The 20,142-nt window shown below is 42.4% G+C and overlaps 1 protein-coding gene across 1 annotated transcript; it reads right to left on the bottom strand.

Moving 5' to 3' along the window:
* Window positions 1-1,919: 1,919 nt before the first annotated feature.
* On the bottom strand, window positions 1,920-19,741 carry LOC21403328 (protein tas). Its single transcript, XM_010114401.2, has 12 exons — window positions 19,635-19,741; window positions 19,443-19,542; window positions 19,255-19,363; window positions 19,092-19,180; window positions 18,795-18,851; window positions 18,543-18,651; window positions 18,355-18,456; window positions 18,173-18,237; window positions 3,169-3,272; window positions 3,010-3,074; window positions 2,495-2,549; window positions 1,920-2,256 (listed from the first exon to the last, which is right to left on the bottom strand). Exons 1-12 carry the CDS (start codon window positions 19,690-19,692, stop codon window positions 2,096-2,098), a joined length of 1,074 nt encoding a protein of 357 aa, XP_010112703.2. The 5' UTR covers window positions 19,693-19,741; the 3' UTR covers window positions 1,920-2,095.
* Between the last annotated feature and the right edge of the window lie 401 nt (window positions 19,742-20,142).

The following is a 20,142-nucleotide window of genomic DNA, read 5'->3' as shown; positions in this document are numbered from 1 at the left end:
TAGTCCTTAGACATTTATGGGTGGGTCTATTATCTTTAATTCAGAACTGAATTGATTAAAAATTGTTAATATATGTATTCAAAATAGTAAATGTTGATTTTTATTGATAATTGATATAAATTAATAAATATGTCTTAGCTTGCGGTCAATTTTATAGAATATGGTGTTTTTAGATCTATTGTTGTGACAGCTGATATTTATGATAGTGATATTAAAAGATGGACATCTTCAAGTATTTTTAAAACAACTGTAGTTATTTGTGCTCCCCTTTGTTGAAAATAAACTTGCAAGATTTTTATTTATCCTTTTAACTGAACAATGATTGGTAGAATTACAAATAGATCAGTAAAGCCTTCATCAATTGTTAAATGTAGAGCATGATTTTTTTATTAATGTTTGTGTTGCTCTTCCAACCACTGAAGTAATTTCTAATTTAATTTATTTAAAAAGGTGCGGCTTTATATTATTTTAGTGTATTTTTATTTAATTTTAACTTTCATTCAAATTTTTTATACTATTATCATTTGAGACTTTGAAAATTTAGCGCAAAATGGTATTGAAATGGATAAAATCAGACTACAAATCATCACCTTTCTTTTTCAATGTTTTTCTTTTTGTTTAGTTTTAACTTCAAACGCGTGCTACGCATACATGATTAATTTAAAATAACGACTAATACAAATTGTTTAAAAAAAGAAAGTAAAAAAGACAACATAAAAGAAATGAAAACAATAAAGGGGGAAAATCTTAAGCAGAGAGAAAGAAAATAATCTAACTTATTTCATTGCATTTTAAATTAATTCTATTTTATTTTGCTTATTTTTTATTTAATTTGGTGTTAATTGCTTTTAATTTAGCGTATTTTTATTTTATTTTATTTTATTATTTATGATATTTTTATTTAAGTAATATAAAAATTTTGACACAAAATAATGGTAAAACGGACAAAATTAAACTCCAAATCAATTCAAAATAATAAATAACTATAATAAAGAATAAAAATCTAAAAAATAAACCAGAAATTATTTGAAATCGTCCGATCAAAAATTTCGATGACTGTAATTCGCGCATAAAAAGCACGCGCAAGAAAAACACGTTCAACAAGGATAAGAGGGTAGCCTCGTAGTGGTAAGCCCCGCCACTTTTTTCTTCGGCCAGGACGTCGACACGTGATAATTCTAGAGCGAAAGACGTAAAAACTCATGCACAAGGAAGGGAAAAGAAAAGAAAAAAAAGAGTAAAATTAACAAAATACACTAAAAAAAAAGAACATAAACAAATTTCATAAATGTTACTGAATGAATAGTGATTGTGAATTGTAAATATGTGAATAGTGAATCTTTTATTTCTTATAGTATATATAATAATGTCCGGACATTGTTCAACATTCTGCCTTAAATAAACTCCCCAAACAACGACCCTGATGCTATTTATAAAACCGAGGGGCCTCTTTCATTTAGGACTGACACCTAAATACTCCACTCAAACCTTTAAAAAAAAAAACAATCTGAAAAGTGAAAAGCGTTATACATCCACACTTACAGGCTTTAAAAGCGCAATCCGTGTCCATATCTACAACAATAATGCATGGATAGCCCGAATCTTAGCCTCTTTTATAACAGATCTGTTCTACTTTACACCGATTGTGAGGATCCACTTGTGTGGATCCACTAGGACGAAAGCGCACGAACAAAAGAATACTTGAAAAAAAAAAGGTTTATTTTTTTCAATAAATTCTCAATAGTAATGAATAATGCAAGTAATGCTACTTATTATATCAACGTTTTAATATCGGTGCTATATAATTTGTCATCTTTATATTGTAAGTGACACGAGATTTTATTTCTAGTTGACTTGGTAACTTTTTAACACTTACAACAAAGAATGATAATATATATATATTAAAATTTGAAGCCACTAGCATTTTTAGTTGGTAAATTAACTTTCATCAACATGTTAATTACCCCTTTTTTCTACAAATGAAGATACTAAATGGAAAAGCATCACCAATCACAGCCTACCAAATTCTGAGTTTGTTATGTGTGATTTGATTTCCATTAAAACATCAAGGACAGATCAGTAAGATGAATGTTGATTAGGGGCATGGATTAGGATACTTTGAGTGAACCTTGTTAATTTCCTCAATTAATTCGGGTGCTAGGTTAACCTTGCACGCATCTAGAATCTCCTGAAGCTGCCAAGACTTGGTAGCTCCGAAAATAACACTCCCGACAAGAGGATGTCTCAAGACAAAAGCTGCCACATCCCAAATAAAACACAGTTCAGAAATATATAGTTTAGTGATTGACAAAAGAGAGCATAAAAAGCAAATGATTAATTGATGGAAATTTTCTCGACTCTATTTCAGAATGATTTATTAGGAGGAACAGAAAACTAATAGCATTTTCCAATAAAAGACATGTACACATGAGAGAGAGAGAGAGAGAGAGAGAGAGAGAGAGAGAGAGAGAGGAGGGAGGGAGAAACATCAAACCAATTGCAAGAGATACTGGATGAAGACCAAATTTATTTGCAATATCAAGGTATTCCTGTGGAACATACATCAAGCATAATATTATGTCAGAGTAATGAGCATGCGAAAACAGCATGTGGGATGAATTGAAGATAAACATCAATGTGGTCAAGTAAAAGCAAATGCAGGAATGAAAGATTCTTCAGCAAAACAAAGTGAAATTAATTTTTGCATTATCAGCTTTCACAACCCACAGCTTTGAACTGCAGATAATGGTGAAATTGCCAACTTTGAGTAGCAAGACTAAAAGTGCATCCACCTTAGGATCCCGAAAAAGGAGCACGACAGCAATTAACACACACACACACACACAGATATATGTTTATATACACTACAGTCACGTTGTAATTAAAAAAAAAAAAAACGTACGTATTAAATTGCACAAAGAGAGTGTATTGCTTGAAAGACAATTTTGAGCTTCAGACAATAGTTGCAAAAACGAAGGTCAAAAGCAAGACTTGGACGAATGTGCATACCACAGTAGCGGCTTTTATGATCTTGTTGGATAGATTGTATCTGGATTCCCCTTCTGAATACCTTCCTGGGAAAGAAATAAGAAAACTCGCTACATGAGACATCACCACTAGACTAAAGAAGATTGCCATATATCCAACGATGAATTGAACATAAAACACCTCTAAAAATATTTAACCGAGCATCTCCTGGACCTCCATCAGGCAAAAAATATTTCCCAGAAAGTATACCCATTGCAAGGGGGCTGTAGGCCAGTAAGGCGATCCTGAAAAGATTAAACAATCCAACAAACATCAATTAACCAGAGGATGGAATATTTGATGGTCCTTCTTGTTGGCATATTAGGGTAAGAATGGTCTAATCGGATTTTATTAGGATAAATCAGTTTGGAAGATTTTGGATATTCAAATCTTCTCTTATCTTCTCCTAGTGATAATCCCGGTTGGTTAGGATTAGCGATTAGTCAATAAAATCTGATTTGAATATTAAATTCAAATCGGTCACTTTATTAGGAGATTTTCTTTCCTTTTTATTCGGATAAGCCAACTAACCTTGGCTGTCTATTTATTTGTATTTTCGCAACATTCAATAATATAGCAGAATATTTGCTTTCAAATATGCTTTCATGGTATCAGAGCCACTCTCTGGACCTTAATTCTTTCTGCCAGCCGGAATGCCAAAATACGGAATGGCCGGCGGGAAAGAAACCTCATCATCCGAGGTTACCTCTGCCTCTTCAAAGGCTATCAATCCGATCCAGATCAATGGATTTGAAGCCTCCTTTCAGCAAATCAAATTCAATGGACAAAATTTCGTCCAATGGTCACATTCCGTAATGATGTTCATCGAAGGAAAGGAAAAAGAAGACTACCTCACCGGCGATGCTACACAACCGGAAGAAAAGGCGCCCAAGTTTAAAACTTGGAAACAGAAAATAGCATGGTTCGGTCATGGCTGATCAACTCCACGAATACCGAGATGAGAGAAAACTTCATGTATTACAAAACAGCAAGAGAGATGTGGGATGCAGTGAAACAGAGTTACTCCAACAGGGAAAACACTTCAGAGATTTCAGGCTCAAGGGAATTCTGAACGATCTTCGCCAAGGAGAATTAAGCGTAACAGCATACTTTAATACTCTATCACGCCATTGGCAGCAACTAGACATCCTTGACGAAATAGCTTGGCATTGTGCCGAGGATCATAAGCGATATAAGGAAATTCTGGAAAGAGATAGAGTTTACAAGTTTTTACTTGGTCTCAATAAAACCTTAGATGATGTTCGTGGAAGGATCTTAAGTACGAAGCCCCTACCAGATGTTCGTGTGGTTTTTTCAGAAGTAAAGCAAGAAGAGAGCCGAAAGAAATTAATGCTAGGAACCCCCAATGATGCTGTGATCTCGACTTCTAATGATGCTGGAAACTCAACCACGGATGCCTCTGCCTTAGCCGCACGAGGACCACAATTCAATAGCAAAAACCAACAAAGAAGAAACAGGCCTTGGTGTTGCAAGCGATCTAGACACACCAAAGACACTTGCTGAAAAATCCATGGGAAATCAGCAAACTGGACCCCTCGGAAGCAGAATGAAGGAAGAGGCTTTCAAGCCTCTCAAGATAAGCACAGAATGGATGCTCCCACACAACAACAGCCTGCAAAATCTTCAATTTCACTGAACAAGGAGCAGTTAGAGCAACTCTATCGTCTTCTCACACCACCATCTAAGCCAATTTCTAATGTAGGGTTGTGCACCACGACACATAATGGTAACCATTCAACCTTAATCTCATCACTTCATGCCCAGAAACCGTGGATCATTGATTCCGGTGCCTCTAACCACATGACAGGTTGTTCCAAACACTTTTTTTCCTATACTCAATATTCTAATACTGCTAAAATTAAGATTGCCGATGGGTCTCTAGCTACTATTGCTGGAATAGGTTCAATCCAAATCTCAAAAAACGTTATTCTTCATTCCGTCCTACATGTTCTAGCCTTAAAGTGTAATTTGTTGTCCATTAGTAAACTCACTCGTGACAATAACTGTGTAGCTAATTTTTCCCCTTCTATGTGTCAATTTCAGGACCCATCATTGGGGAAGACGATTGGCAGTGCTAGAGCCTATGAAGGACTTTATTTCCTTGAGAATTCAGAATCTGAGAGTCAACAAGAACATGTGTCAGGAGTGTCTTTTATTTTGGTTTCTAGTAATAAAGAAATAATGTTGTGGCATCATAGACTTGGCCACCCCAATTTTTCCTATTTGAAATTTTTGTTACCAGCCCTATTCAAGAATAAAGATACTGTTTCATTTACTTGTGATATTTGTCAATTTGCGAAGCATACGCGTGTACCTTTCTCACCAAAACCATATGCACCCTCTATGCATTTCTCCTTGATTCACAGTGATATATGGGGCCCATCTAAGGTAACAACCTTAGATGACAAACGATGGTTTATCACGTTTATTGATGACCATACACGGGTGACTTAGGTTTACTTGCTTAAGGAAAAATCTGAAACCAGCCAAATCGTTCAAACCTTCCATAATATGGTTCAAACTCAATTTCAGAGAAAGATTTCGATTCTAAGAACTGATAATGGCAGTGAATACTTCCAGTCCACTTTGGGTAATTATCTTGATCAACATGGAATCATTCACCAAAGTTCTTGTACTGAAACACCACAGCAAAATGGAACTTCAAAAAGAAAGAATCGACATCTGTTGGAAGTGGCCCGTGCCCTTATGTTCACTATGAATGTACCCAAATATTTGTGGGGTAATGCCATTTTAACTGCAGCCTTTCTCATTAATAGACTACCCAGCCGCCCCCTAAAATTTCAAACCCCATTGTTTGTCCTTACAACTCAAGTCCCACACTCCAATATCCTCACAAACAACCTTCGCCTTAAAACCTTTGGTTGTACTACGTTTGTCCATGTCCATTCCCAACATCGCTCCAAACTCGACCCCCGAGCCATAAAAACCATCTTCCTCGGATATTGTCCAACAAAAAAGGGGTATCGTTGTTTCTGCCCGCAAACAAAAAAAAACCCTTGTTACCCGAGATGTTACTTTTTTTGAAGAAATACCTTTTTATTCCCACACTTCACTTCAGGAGGAGAGTAATGATAAAGAAGCTTATGTGTGGGAATGGGATGTCACAGCCACAGTTGAAGAAGCCTTGACCCCACAGTCAGCCCCCATTGTCAATATTCCAGTTCCAGTCCAAACTAAAACTGAACTGGAAGATTCACAACCCCCTTCACAGTTGTCCTCACAGCCACAGCAGTCGTCCCAACCTTGTTCATAGCCAATTCCGCAGCCACCTTTGTTGCCAAATCCACAACCACCTCCAAAACTGCAAGTCTACTCTCGGAGGAAAAATTTTCAAGGAAATAAACAACTCACAGGCGCTGTGGACTGCCCTGAATCCGAACCTATGGTGGGTCCTAATCCGTCATCATCAGGTAATCCCGAAACTCTCCATGATAGACTAGATGATCCCATTGCTCTAAGAAAAGGTGTTAGGACATGTACAAAACACCCAATTTCCAAATTTGTGTCATATGATAATCTATCACCCTTGTTTCGTGGTTTCACAACAAACCTTTCCAAACTTGATGTTCCCAAGACAATTGAAGAAGCTCTAGCTGTTCCAAAATGGAAGACTGCGGTGCTAGAAGAGATGCATGCCCTTGAGAAAAACGAGACTTGGAGCCTAGTAGAACTACCACAAGACAAAAAAGTGGTGGGATGCAAGTGGGTGTTCACAATTAAAGTAAAGCCATAGGGTTCAGTAGAGCGGTACAAAGCCCAATTCGTAGCAAAGGGTTTCACTCAAACCTACGGAATAGACTACACAGAAACGTTTCCTCCAGTTGCAAAGCTCAACACTGTTAGGGTTCTCTTATCCTTAGCAGCAAATATGGATTGGCCTCTGTTAGGCCTCCTATGACATTAGTGTATGCTAGGAAGAAGGGCAGGAAGGGTAATTGGTAGGAAGCAGGGGAAAGGCGTGGGATTCAGGAATAAGTTGCTGAATTGGCAGAGTTAGTTACGAGTGTGAGCTAAAGGGTATTTAGGCAGTAGGGTAGGGGGATGAGTGGGCTGTCTGGATTTTGAGTATTTTCTGTTTCAGACCTTGGAGGCTGGGAACCTCGAATTCTCCCATTTCTATCGTCTCTCGGATACTTTCTATTTTTCATTGTTCCTGTAATTCTTTGAGGAAGAATTCACCTCCATTGGTTCTATTTGTTGAATCAATAAAAGGAAACCGTCTAATTTCTCTAGAGAATCTGCTTGTTATTGTCTGTTATTCATTGAATTGTGCAGGAACGTAACAATTTGGTATCAGAGCTGGTCGATCCATGGCAGATGCTTCCGGAGAGCAGTTTCAGGGGGAAGAACTGGCTCGGCTCGAGCAGAGGATGGGAACGTTTTACGAAGCCTTGCAGACCGTGGAGGCGATGACGGAGCCACTCCCAAAACTTCAAGAAGACGTGGTTGAGATTGGCGCCCAGATGGGGGAAATGCAAGGGTCGGTGAGGAGGCTGGAGAACCTGCTTATTTGGCAGGCGGAGTTGCTCCAACGCAACCAGCAACCTCCCCCAAGGTTTGATGTGGGGCCTCAGAGGTTCCCTGACCTTCGCCGACCACTGCCGAACGTTAGGCCAGTCTCGCCTCCCCCTCACCATGAGGAGCCTCGGCGTTATGAACGTGAGTACCGCCAGGAGACACCTCCAATACCGAGCAGTCGAGTGGAGCACCGAAGAAGGCGGCTCGAGATGCCCTTGTTCCAAGGAGATGATCCCCAGGGTTGGGTGTTCAGGGCCGACCGGTATTTTGCCGTGAATGACATGGAAGACGAGGAGAAGGTGATGGTAGCCTCAGTTTTGTTTGGAGGGGAGAGCCCTGGGTTGGTTCCAGTGGGCTGACGCGCAGGACCCGTTCCGATCTTGGTAGGAGTTCTGCGCGGCAGTGCTGAGGAGATTTGGCTGCGCCAGGAAAGTTGACCCGGTAGAGCAGCTGATGGCCCTCAGGCAGCGCACGTCAGTGGCGGAATACCAAGACGAGTTCGAAGCCACGACAGCATAGATGCACGGGGTTCCAGAAACCCGAACGCGCCCGCCACATTCCAAGCCCTCATTAACCGCATCTTTCGGCAATATCTCCAGAAGTTTGTTCTAGTATTCTTTGATGACATATTGGTGTACAGCCATAATTGGGAGGAACATCGCAACCACCTTTCCATCGTCCTACAAGTGCTGCAGCAGGAACAATTGTTTGCCAATAAACAAAAATGCTGTTTCGGCCAGCCACAATTGGAATACTTGGGGCACATCATCTCTGCCCAGGGAGTGGCTGCCGACCCTTCCAAGATCCGAGCCATGACGACATGGCCACCTTTGAGCAACGCTCGGGAGGTGAGGGGGTTTTTGGGGCTTACCGGGTATTATAGGAGGTTTGTTAAAGGATATGGGATGATGGCACGGCCACTAACGGAGTTGCAAAAAAACAAGGGGTTTAAGTGGACGGAAGAAGCAGGCCGCGCTTTCGACGAGCTCAAGGTGGCCATGACTCAGATCATGGTTCTAGCCATGCCTGATTTTGCGAAGCAGTTTGTGGTTGAGACTGACGCGTCAGGAAGTGGATTGGGGGCGGTGTTGATGCAGGCGGATCGTCCAATTGCTTTTTTCAATAAAGCGCTCGCTCCTGCTTCCCGTTTGAAATCGGTGTATGAACGGGAACTCATGGGGGTTGTTCTAGCGGTCCAGAAATGGCGCCATTACCTCTTGGGACGACACTTTGTGGTCCGTACCGACCAGCAAAGCTTGAGGTTTCTAATGAGTCAACGCCAACTCCCTCCGGAGCAACTGCGTTGGGTCTACAAATTGCTGGGGTACGACTTTGAAGTGCAGTACAAGGTTGGGGCTTGTAACCGGGTGGCTGATGCACTGTCTCGTCGCGGGGACTGGCCTGAAATTTCCCTAGCGGCATTCACTGTACAACAAACATGGAATTTTGCAACTATTCAAAAGGAGCAGCGCAACCAGCCTGAGTGGGGTGCCCTTATCTCCAAACTGGAATGAGGAGAGGAAGTGGAAAGTTATTCACTAAGGAACGGACTGTTGTTTTATAAGGATAGACTGGTTTTGGTTGAGGGTTCTCCTTGGATAGCTCGGTTAGTCCATGAGCTCCATGACTTGGTGATTGGTGGACATTCGGGGTTTGTCCGCACCTACAAACGGCTGGCGGCAGTGGTCTTTTGGCCAGGTATGAAGCGCTATATTTGGGATTTCGTAGCCCACTGCGAGGTCTGCCAGAAAAACAAGACGGAGGCCCCGTCTCCAGCGGGTCTCCTGCAGCCTCTCCCTATTCCGACCTAAGTGTGGGACGACGTGTCCATGGACTTCGTGGGGGGGGCTTCCCAAGTCCGGGGGGTTTGACACAATCTTAGTCGTGGTGGATCGTCTGTCAAAGTACGCCAATTTCTGCCCCTTGGCCCATCCGTTCTCTGCGAAGCAGGTGGCAGCTTTATACGTTTCAAACGTTGTTAAGCTCCACGGCTTCCCGCGGTCCATTGTCAGTGATCGCGATGCGGTGTTCATGAGCAGTTTCTGGCGAGAGTTGTTCAAACTCCAAGGAACCAAGCTGCACACGAGCTCTACCTACCACCCGGAATTCGATGGGCAAACGAAGGTAGTTAATCGCTGTCTAGAAACTTATTTACGCTGTTTCACAGGTGACAAGCCCCGGCAGTGGGCAGCCTTCCTTCCATGGGCAGAATATTGGTTCAACATAACCTTTAATGCTTCCACCAAATTCACACCCTTCCGAGTTGTGTATGGACGTGATCCCCCAGCCCTCTATCGTTTCCACGACTCGCCTGGCACGGTTGCAGCGGTGGAGGAGCAGCTCACCCTTCGCAATGCAATGCTTGATTTACTAAAATCCCATTTGCGCTTGGCTCAGCACCGCATGAAGAAATTCGCGGACCGACATCAGAGGGATTTAAGTTTCGGGGTAGGTGATAAGGTGCTGCTCAAGCTGCGACCCTATCGGCTGAAATCCTTGGCCCGCCGCGTCAATGAAAAGCTCAGCTCGCGTTACTATGGGCCCTTCGAGGTGACGGAGCGCATCGGCCTAGTGGCATATCCGGTGAGGTTGCCGGACGAAGCTTGCATAAACCCCGTCTTCCACGTCTCCCAGCTGAAGCCATTCCGGGGTGCTGAGGCTAAGGTCCATCCTCTGCCCTTTCAATTGTCGAAAGAACTGGAGCTCTGTGTCCAGCCAGTGGAGGCACTGGCGTGTGGTGATGATATGTGGAAGGGAAGAAACAGAGGTGCTGATTAAATGGCAGGGCCTGCCGGATTGGGAATCCACCTGGGAGCCCGTCACGGCCATCCAGACACAGTTCCCTACTTTCCACCTTGAGGACAAGGTGGTTCTCGAGAGAGAGAAGTTAGAGGAAGGGCAAGAAGGGTAAGGGCAAGAAGGGTAATTGGCAGGAAGCAGGGGAAAAGAGTGGGATTCGGGAATAAGTTACTGAGTTGGCAGAGTTAGTTACGAGTGTGAGCTAAAGGGTATTTAGGCAGTAGGGTAGGGGGATGAGTGGGCTGTCTGGATTTTGAGTATTTTCTGTTTCAGACCTTAAGGCTGGGAACCTCGAATTCTCCCATTTCTATCGTCTCTCGGATACTTTCTATTTTTCATTGTTCTTGTAATTCTCTGAGGAGGAATTCACCTCCACTGGAGATTCTGTTTGTTGAATCAATAAAAGGAAACCGTCCAATTTCTCTAGAGAATCCGCTTGTTATTATCTGTTATTCATTGAATTGTGCAAGAACGTAACAACCTCTTTATCAACTCGATGTGAAGAATGCTTTTCTGAATGGAGAGCTAGAAGAAGTATATATGAGTCTCCCACCTGGTTTCTATGAGGGCAAACGGGACAATATAGTGTGTAAGTTGAAGAAGTCTTTATACGGTTTGAAGCAATCACCTAGGGCTTGGTTTGAAAGATTCTCCAAAGTAATCAAAGGTCATGGATACTCACAAGGGCAATCAGCTCATACTCTATTCGTCAAGCACTCCACAAACAACAAGGTTACAGTTTTGATCGTGTATGTGGACGACATAATATTGACTGGAGATGACTTCCAAGAGATGGAGGAAATTAAGAAAATTATGGCTAGGGAATTCGAGATCAAGGACCTAGGATTCATGAAATATTTCCTAGGGATGGAGGTTGCAAGGAGTAAGAAGGGGATCTCCATATCACAAACGAAGTATACGATGGATTTATTAAAAGAGACAAGAATGCTCAGTTGCAAGCCCATAGACTCTCCTATTGAACCAAGAGGAAGGAAGAATTCAGGTGATGGAGATCTGGTAGACACAGGTAAATATCAAAGACTTGTGGGAAGATTGTGATAAGCCTTTGCTTAGGCAGGTTTACGTAAGGAAGGGTGGGGGTATTGGTAAGGGGACTGAGAGTGTATAGTGTTGTGTGTGTATAGGCTTACGGGGCTATTATGTGGGGAGGTATAGAGGATTATGGATATAGTGAGAGAACAGAAATAAATAGGATGACAGGCTGGAATGCCAGTAAGGCAACCATTGGAGTCTGTATCGGGAAGTCTTGGCATTTTGCTGAGCAAGAGGAGTTCTTTCGGTTTCCAAGAAACTGTTTGTGTAGTTCTTGTTGATAATTCAATAAAGATTCATTCTTTCGTTTTCTTGATTCAATTTCGCGAACTAGTTACTCTGAACTTATCAATTTGGTATCAGAGCAACGTCCTGGGAGAATTATGGCAGCAAGAAAAGCAGAGGAGAGGTTCGAAACGGTAGAGAAAGAGATAAAGGAGGTTAGGGTTTTGATGGAGAAGGGGATTGGGGAGATGGAGAAGGGCATCGGAATGGTTAGGACTGAGATGACTCAGAATCTCACAGAATTGCGTCGGTTTATGGAGGAGTAGATGAAATTGTTGGCAGCGCCGACGAAAACGTTCGAGAAGGTAGGAACTTCAACGACCATGGCGGAGCCAGAGTGCAGATAACAGGGGGATGGTTACAGAGGAGGGCGACACAGGGAGAATGGGGATAACATGGGGGTTTTGGGCGAGTTGCCGGAGAATGAGGATTGGACTTCATACCGCCGGCGGCAGGTGGAGTGTCCTTTATTCAGTGGCGACGATCCCGACGGATGGGTGTTCCGAATGGAATAATTTTTTTCCATCAATCGCTGCTCAGAAAGGGGGAAGCTGATTACCACTGGAATTGCTCTGGAAGGAGACGCCCTGTCTTGGTTCCAATGGCAGAATGGTCGCCGTTCGTTTTACGAGTGGACGGAGTTCAAGCTGTCTCTTTTGCAGCGTTTCTGTTCATTGCAGGCTGGAAACCTCTGTGAGAAGTTCTTGGCGATCCGACAGGAGGGGACTGTGGCGGAATACCGCAGACAATTCGAAGTTTCTACAGCCCCACTCTTAGATGTTCCCTGAGGAAATTTTGGAGGGCATTTTTGTTAACGGATTAAAGGCGGAAGTTCGGGCAGAGTTGCGACTCTTGAAACCAGAGGGATTAAGCGAAATTATGGAGATCGCCTAGAGAATTGAAGAGAAAAATGAGTTGCTTCGTCGAGAGGTGGCGGGATCAAGGGTGACGAGGCCACAATTCGTTGGAAGTCCACGAGCGGAGTTACCAACATTTACTACTAGACCAAGTTCTGGAATGGAACGATTCCAGCGAGCTCCAGCCAATTCGGATAGAACAGCGACTCAAAAGCGAGATCTTCCTTTTCGTAAGTTGTCGGACTCCGAGTTGCAGGAAAAGAAAGACAAGGGATTGTGCTTTAGGTGTGACGAGAAATTCACTTTTGGTCACCGTTATAAGAGGAAGGAGCTTCGAATTATGTTGGTTAGTGATGATGAAACCACGGAATGTTTGGAGGAAGACGACGACGTGGCTAAGACTATTTGGGAGGAGGGACAGCCCGAGCTTATTGATCATTAAATTCCGTGGTTGGGCTGTCAACACCAAAAACTATGAAGATTCGCGGATTGATTGCTCGACAAGAAGTAATTGTACTAATCGAGTCTGGAGCAACACACAATTTCATTTCCTTAAGTTTAGTTGAGAAGTTATCTATTCCAATTTTTCCTACTGTCGGATTTAGAGTGCAAGTGGGCACGGGGGAGTCGGTTAAAAGGCAGGGTCTATGTCGAGAAGTGACATTGAGTTTACCGCAACTAACCATTATAGAAAACTTTTTGCCATTGGAGTTGGGGGGGTGGATGTTATCCTAGGCATGCAGTGGTTAGAAACGTTGGGGGGTATGCACGTGAATTGGAAGTCCCAATTGATAAAGTTTCGAATTAGGGGGGAGGTGGTTACATTGCGGGGTGACATGAGTCTCTCCACTACTATGGTTTCCCTCAAAGCGATGTTTCGGACCATTAAACATGAGGGACAAGGCATCTATTTGGAGTTACAAGCGCTGGACGTGGAAAAGAAACAGGACCAGCCACTTCCTGCCCAGATCAGTGCCCTATTGCAGCTTCATCCACGAGTTTTGAACATGCCGGATGGACTCCCTCCTCACCGATTGCGTGATCACCGTGTTATTCTACAACCGGGCACCACCCCCATTAGTGTTAGACCCTACAAGTATCCTCATTTTCAGAAAAACGAGATTGAGAAGTTGGTACAGGAGATGCTTGCGGCGGGAATCATACAACCAAGCAACAGCCCATTTTCTAACCCGGTGCTTCTAGTAAAGAAAAAAGATGGTAGTTGGCATTTTTGCGTTGATTACCGAGCTCTCAACAAAGCTACAGTTCCGGATAAGTTTCCTATACCGGTGATTGAGAAGTTGTTGGATGAATTGTTTGGGGCTACGATCTTTACCAAATTGGATTTGAAATCGGGATATCACCAAATTCGGATGTCCGTGGAGGATATTCCTAAGACAGCTTTTCACACTCATGAGGGCCACTACGAATTTTTGGTTATGCCTTTTGGGCTAACCAATGCTCCGGCCACTTTCCAATCTTTGATGAATGAGGTACTTAAACCTTTTTTGCGGAAGTTTGTTTTAGTTTTTTTTTATGATATCTTGATATACAGTAAATCTTTGGAGGAACATGTGGGTCATTTGGAAGTGGTTATGACTGCCTTGGAAGATAACCAATTATATGTCAATAAAAAAAAATGTACTTTTGCCCAAAGTCAATTAGAGTATTTGGGTCACATCGTTTCTGGCGACGGGGTTTCGGCCGATTCCAATAAGATTCAAGCTATGTTGGATTGGCTTACTCCTCGCTCTATCAAGGAGTTGCGGAGATTTTTGGGCTTGACCGTCTTTCATGGCCGTTGACACAACAATTGAAGGACAGTTTCAATTGGACTGAAGAGGCTGAGGTTGCCTTCCAAAGATTGAAACAGGCCATGACTACAGTCCCGGTTCTAGCGTTGCCGGATTTCTCACAACCATTTGTGGTAGAATCCAATGCTTCTGGCTTTGGGATTGGCGCGGTTTTAATGCAACAACAGCGGTCTATAGCTTACTTTAGTCAGGTGTTGTCTCCTCGGGCTAGGGCTAAGTCCATTTATGAGCACGAATTGATGGCTGTGGTGTTGGCCATCCAGAAATGGCGTCATTACCTCCTTGGGCGGCATTTCATTGTTCGCACTGATCAGAAAAGTTTAAAATTTTTGTTGGAGCAAAGGTTAGTTGGGGAAGAGCACCAAAAGTGGTTGTGCAAACTGTTGGGTTACGATTTTGAGATCCAATACAAGCCGGGGTCCGAGAACAGCGTGGCTGATGCATTGTCTAGGTGGACTTCTAGGTTGGAGTTGATGCACCTTACCACTTCCGCGCTGTACGATGGAGCTGAAATTCGGCAGCAACTGTTGGGTGATCCGAAATTGGCAGGAATCAGGAAGGAGTTGCTGGGCAATCCGAAGGGGGTGAAGGGGTTCTCTTTATGCAACGACATGTTGCTTTGCAAAGGGCGGGTGGTCCTATCCCGGCTATCTCCTCTCATACCTGTCCTTTTGAATGAGTTCCATGGCAGTAAGGTTGGGGGACATTCTGGAGTCCTGAAAACGTTTGAACGATTGTCTTCTGAGTTCTTTTGGTATGGCATGAAACAGGATGTGATTTCTTTTGTGGCCGCCTGTCAAGTGTGTCAACAACACAAGGCGTCTACTTTGTCTCCTGGGGGGTTATTGCAGCCATTGCCACTACCGAACCTGGTATGGGATGAGATTTCGATGGATTTTGTGGAATGCCTGTCAAAGTCAGTGGGAAATGACTCGATCCTCGTGGTGGTTGATCGGTTGAGTAAGTATGCTCACTTTTTGGGTCTTCGCCATCCTTTTTCTGCAAAGTTGGTGGCTGCCCTGTTTATTAAAGAGGTAGTTCGGCTCCACGGGTTTCCAGGGACTATTGTGTCCGACCGCGACAAAGTTTTCCTCAGCCACTTTTGGAAGGAGCTTTTTAAGTTGCAGGGCACTTCCCTACATCATAGTACAGCTTACCACCCTCAATCGGATGGCCAAACGGAGGTGGTGAATCGGTGTTTGGAGGCTTATTTACGCTGTTTTGTTTCCGGGAAGCCTACTCAATGGTTTTCTGATTTAGCTTGGGCCGAATACTGGTATAACACAAGCTTCCATGTGTCCGCGGGAATGACTCCTTTCAGGGCATTATATGGTTACGACCCTCCTAAGTTGCTGCGTTTTGAGTTGGGCTCCACGGCTAACTCCTTGTTGGAGGAGCAATTGCAGGTGAGGGATGCTATTTTAGAGGAGCTACAGGGCCATTTACTTCAGGCGCAGCATTCAATGAAGAGGAACGCAGATCTCAAGCGTCGGGATGTTTCGTTTGACGTGGGGGATTTGGTGTTCCTGAAAATCAGGCCCTATCGCCGATTCGCCATCGTTCGTTGGCCAAGTTTTCCAATGAAAAGCTTTCTCCGCAGTTTTATGGTCCCTATAGGGTCATGGCACGCGTGGGGGCTGTGGCGTACCAGTTGCAATTGCCTACGGCCGCCAAAATTCATCCGGTCTTCCATGTATCGCAGCTTAAGAAAGCTATTGGCGTGCCTATTCCGGCTTAAGAGGTTCCGCCAGTTTTAGCGCCAGACTTGGAGTTATGGGTGGAATCCGAGAGGTTACTGGCCACTCGTTTTTCTAAGGTTACTGGGCAGCTGGAAGTTTTGCTTCAGTGGCGTCACTTACCGGATTTTGAGTTGTCTTGGGAACTTTTTGATGTCATTCAACAGCAGTTTCCTGAATTTCACCTTGAAGACAAGGTGACTCTTTTGGGGGGAGGAGTAGTTGATAAGCCTTAGCTTAGGCAGATTTACGTAAGGAAGGGTGGGGGTATTGGTAAGGGGACTGAGAGTGTATAGTGTTGTGTGTGTATAGGCTTACGGGGCTATTATGTAAGGAGGTACAGAGGATTAGGATATAGTGAGGGAACAAAAATAAATAGGATGACAGGCTGGAATGCTAGTTAGGCAACCATTGGAGTCTGTATCGGGAAGTCTTGGCATTTTGCTGAGCAGGAGTTCTTTCGGTTTCCAAGAAACCGTTTGTGTAGTTCTTATTGATAATTCAATAAAGATTCATTCTTTCGTTTTCTTGATTCAATTTCGCGAACTAGTTACTCTGAACTTATCAGATTGATCTATCTCTCACACACAAGACCAGACATAGCCTTTGCAGTCAGTGTGGTTAGCCAATACATGCATACACCACGCCAACAACATCTTGATATAGTCTACCGCATATTAAGATATCTCAAGAAGAATCTAGGGAGAGGACTATTCTTCCGGAAGAACGAGGATAGGAAGGTGAAAATCTACACGGATGCAGATTTGGCAGGTTCTGAAGAAGATAGGAGGTCGACATCCGGGTATTGTACTCAGGTTTGGGGAAACCTAGTGACTTGGCGTAGCAAAAAATAGGTTGTAGTTGCAAGAAGTAGTGCTGAAGCTGAATGTAGGGCTATGGCTCATGGAATTTGTGAGGCAATTTAGATAAAACGACTACTGGAAGAATTAAGAATTAAGTGTGAGTTTCCTATGCAGCTCTATTGCGACAACAAGGCTACGATTAGCATAGCACACAATCCAATCCATCACGACAGAACTAAACATGTGGAGGTGGACATGCATTTTATCATAAAAAAAATTGAGTGGGATAATCAGTGTTGGATACGTTCTTACGAAGCAACAAGTGGCTGATATTCTAACTAAAGGACTGCACGGACCAACGTTTGAAGAATTAGCAAGCAAACTCGGACTCATAGACATTTACGTCCAAGCTTGAGGGGGAGTGTCGACATATTAAGGTAGAATGGTCTAATCATATTTTATTAGGATAAATCAGTTTGGAAGATTTTGGATATTCAAATCTTCCCTTATCTTCTCCTAGTGATAATCCCGGTTGGTTAGGATTAGCAATTAGTCAATAAAATCTGACTTGAATATTAAATTCGAATCAGTCACTTTATTAGGAGATTTTCTTCCTTTTTATTCGGATAAGCCCAACTAACCTTGGCTGTCTATTTATTTGTATTTTCACAACATTCAATAATATAGCAGAATATTTGCTTTCAAATCTACTTTCACTTCTACAAGAAAGTGATCTGATCAGATTAGAACTCAATATAGAATAGCCAAGAAGCAGGTACAAGACACTTTATAGATAAGAGATGAGCCTCAAAATTGGAAGTCACAATAAACAAAATTTTGAAATGAGAAGAAACTGTTAGGATCCTAGTTGAGTCCCACATTGCTAAAAGTATAGGCTTAGCATGTGGGTTTATAACCACTTGGGCACCCTCTCCCTACAAATTAGCTTTTAGAGATGAGTTCTACCCAAAGGTTATAACGAAAACATATCACCAATTGCCTTAATTATGTTCTAAGTTGAAAATTGAAATAAGAATACCAACTTTGTTATCTTGCTCGCACTGCCAGTTAGAGTTTAAGGGTGAAATATCAGAACTTATCAAAAAATGTGAAAATATCCATTTCCAGAATCTAAATCTTCTTTGCTAGTTGTTTCATACGGTGCCTCTGAATCATGGAAAATGAAATAACAATATATCAAAGTTAAGGCCAACTATTACAATCTGGTTATCAAATACCTCTCGTGATGACAACATTCGGCCATTCCAGAATCAAAAGTTCGGCAGAGCAAGTTGTATGAGTTCTGTCACATAAACAACTTTCTTCAGCTAAATCTAGAGAAAGACAGAGGAACAAGATCACCAAAAATAAATAAATAAATAAAGGCCTCAAAGATTTGAACTGAAATGATTTATAGAACCTGCACAGATATTATTTTTGGATGGCAAGGGTCTCGTTCAGCTGCCTGAACAAACTTCATAACACCATATGGTGTTTCATTGCTGAGACCAGCATATCTGATCTGCAAACATAACTTTCCTTCTTACTTGGAAATTCCATGTACTTGAAATGTAACCGTAAAGGCACAAGCCATAGTGTCAGACTTACCTTTCCAGCACTAACAGCACTACCAAGAGCATCGAGTTGTTCCTCTATACTAATTGAACAAAATTGCCGGGTTGGATCATAATCCGTTTCTCCAAACATGGGGACATGGCTACAAAAGAAATAATGAAACTGAATCAATTGAAGCGTCATCAACACCCCAAGAAGCATCGAAACAACAGGTTTATTAAACTAGGCACAAAGTAAATCAACTGTCTGCCTAGATCCAAATCAAGGACGGATCCACATACAAACCGATCAGGCCAATGAATCTGATAAAGATCAATGTAGTCTGTCTGCAGTCGCAGCAAACTGCATCAAATCAAAATAGCCATCAGACAACACAAAATCTTCAAGCATGAACTACAGGGAAAAAAAAAAAAAAAGCATGTTCATCTCAATTCAAGCTAACAAGAACAAAGTGCACAGAAAAATTGGAACACGGTATACTGGGAAAACATGTGAAACCTATCTATTCCAGCACTCTAGCTCAAACGACAACTTCACAGTGCAAAATAGCACATATGAAAAACTTAAAAAAGGAAATCCAACCTATTGTCAATGGCGTCTGTGATATTTGTGGCATCCAAGCACTCTGGCCCTCCTCGAATCCAAGTCATCTGCCCTGATGGTCCTGAGACCTGCATCAAGCGAAAGAATGAAACGTTTGTTTCGAAGCAAAAGCGAAACAATCGGCATTATCAAAGTGAGAAACCTTGGTGGCCAAGACGACGCGGTCGCGAGAGATCTTGCGGTCACGAATCCAACGGCCAAGGTAGTCTTCGCTCCGTCCCTGAGTTTGGGAACGCTGAGGAACTGGATACCTGCGAAAATGCAATTACTGAAACCCTAGAAAGGCTGATTTTGGAAGGAATCATTATCGTATGGAGAGGAATTGGATACATTTCTGCGGAGTCGAAAAAGTTGATTCCGGCGTTGGAAGCTTGGTCCAGGAGGCGAAACGACTGAGAAATCGAGTTCTGCTCGCCGAAAGTCATGGTTCCTGAAAAGGAGTTTTCGACACAGTTCGAGAACGGGTTTCGGGCGGGAAGAACAGAAAATAAAAAGAAGAGGAATGAGGGAAAGAGGAGGAACCGAAGCAGAGCCTTGAGACGGAGAGTTGAGGGGCGAGATTGAACATAGGAACCGCCATTGCTGAGGAAGATTGATGCCAAAACTGTGTTCGAAATTTGGCGAGAATCGAGGCGTTGGAGGGGCTTAATTCTTAACCGAGGAGCGAAAAGACTTGGCCGTTCACTTCGCTTATTTGAGTTTAGAATTTGAGTTAAGATGTGTTTTATGTAAGAGTTTTTTACTGTAATAAAAAAGTTAAATGTGATTATTTATGAGAACTTTTTACTGTAGAAAAACTCAAATTCTAAACTCGAATCAGTGAAGTGAACGGGGCTTTAGTTTCGAGTTTTTAATTTAAATTAAGACATGATATTTTTTAAAAATTTTTTACTACAATAAAAAAAGTTAAACGTGATATTTTTTAAAAAATTTTTATTATAAAAATATAAAATTAAAATTAAAAATTCGAATCGGTGAAATGAACGAGACAAAAACTTCAAAGTTCAAACTTCATATAAAAGATAAAGAG

The sequence above is a fragment of the Morus notabilis genome, unplaced genomic scaffold, assembly GCF_000414095.1.
Source record: "Morus notabilis unplaced genomic scaffold, ASM41409v2 Scaffold264, whole genome shotgun sequence".
NCBI classification, from domain to species: domain Eukaryota; kingdom Viridiplantae; phylum Streptophyta; class Magnoliopsida; order Rosales; family Moraceae; genus Morus; species Morus notabilis.
Note: the sequence above shows the minus strand (reverse complement) of the source record. Positions and strands in the feature narration are given on the sequence as shown.

Coding starts and splice junctions, on each gene's coding strand:
- LOC21403328 (XM_010114401.2), bottom strand. CDS start 19,692: ATGGCGGTTCCTATGTTCAATCTCGCCCCTCAACTCTCCGTCTCAAGG. Junction 19,181..19,254: donor GCGTCGTCTTGGCCACCAAG/GTTTCTCACTTT, acceptor CGCTTGATGCAG/GTCTCAGGACCATCAGGGCA. Junction 3,273..18,172: donor GAATGTTGTCATCACGAGAG/GTATTTGATAAC, acceptor TAATCTTTTCAG/GATCGCCTTACTGGCCTACA.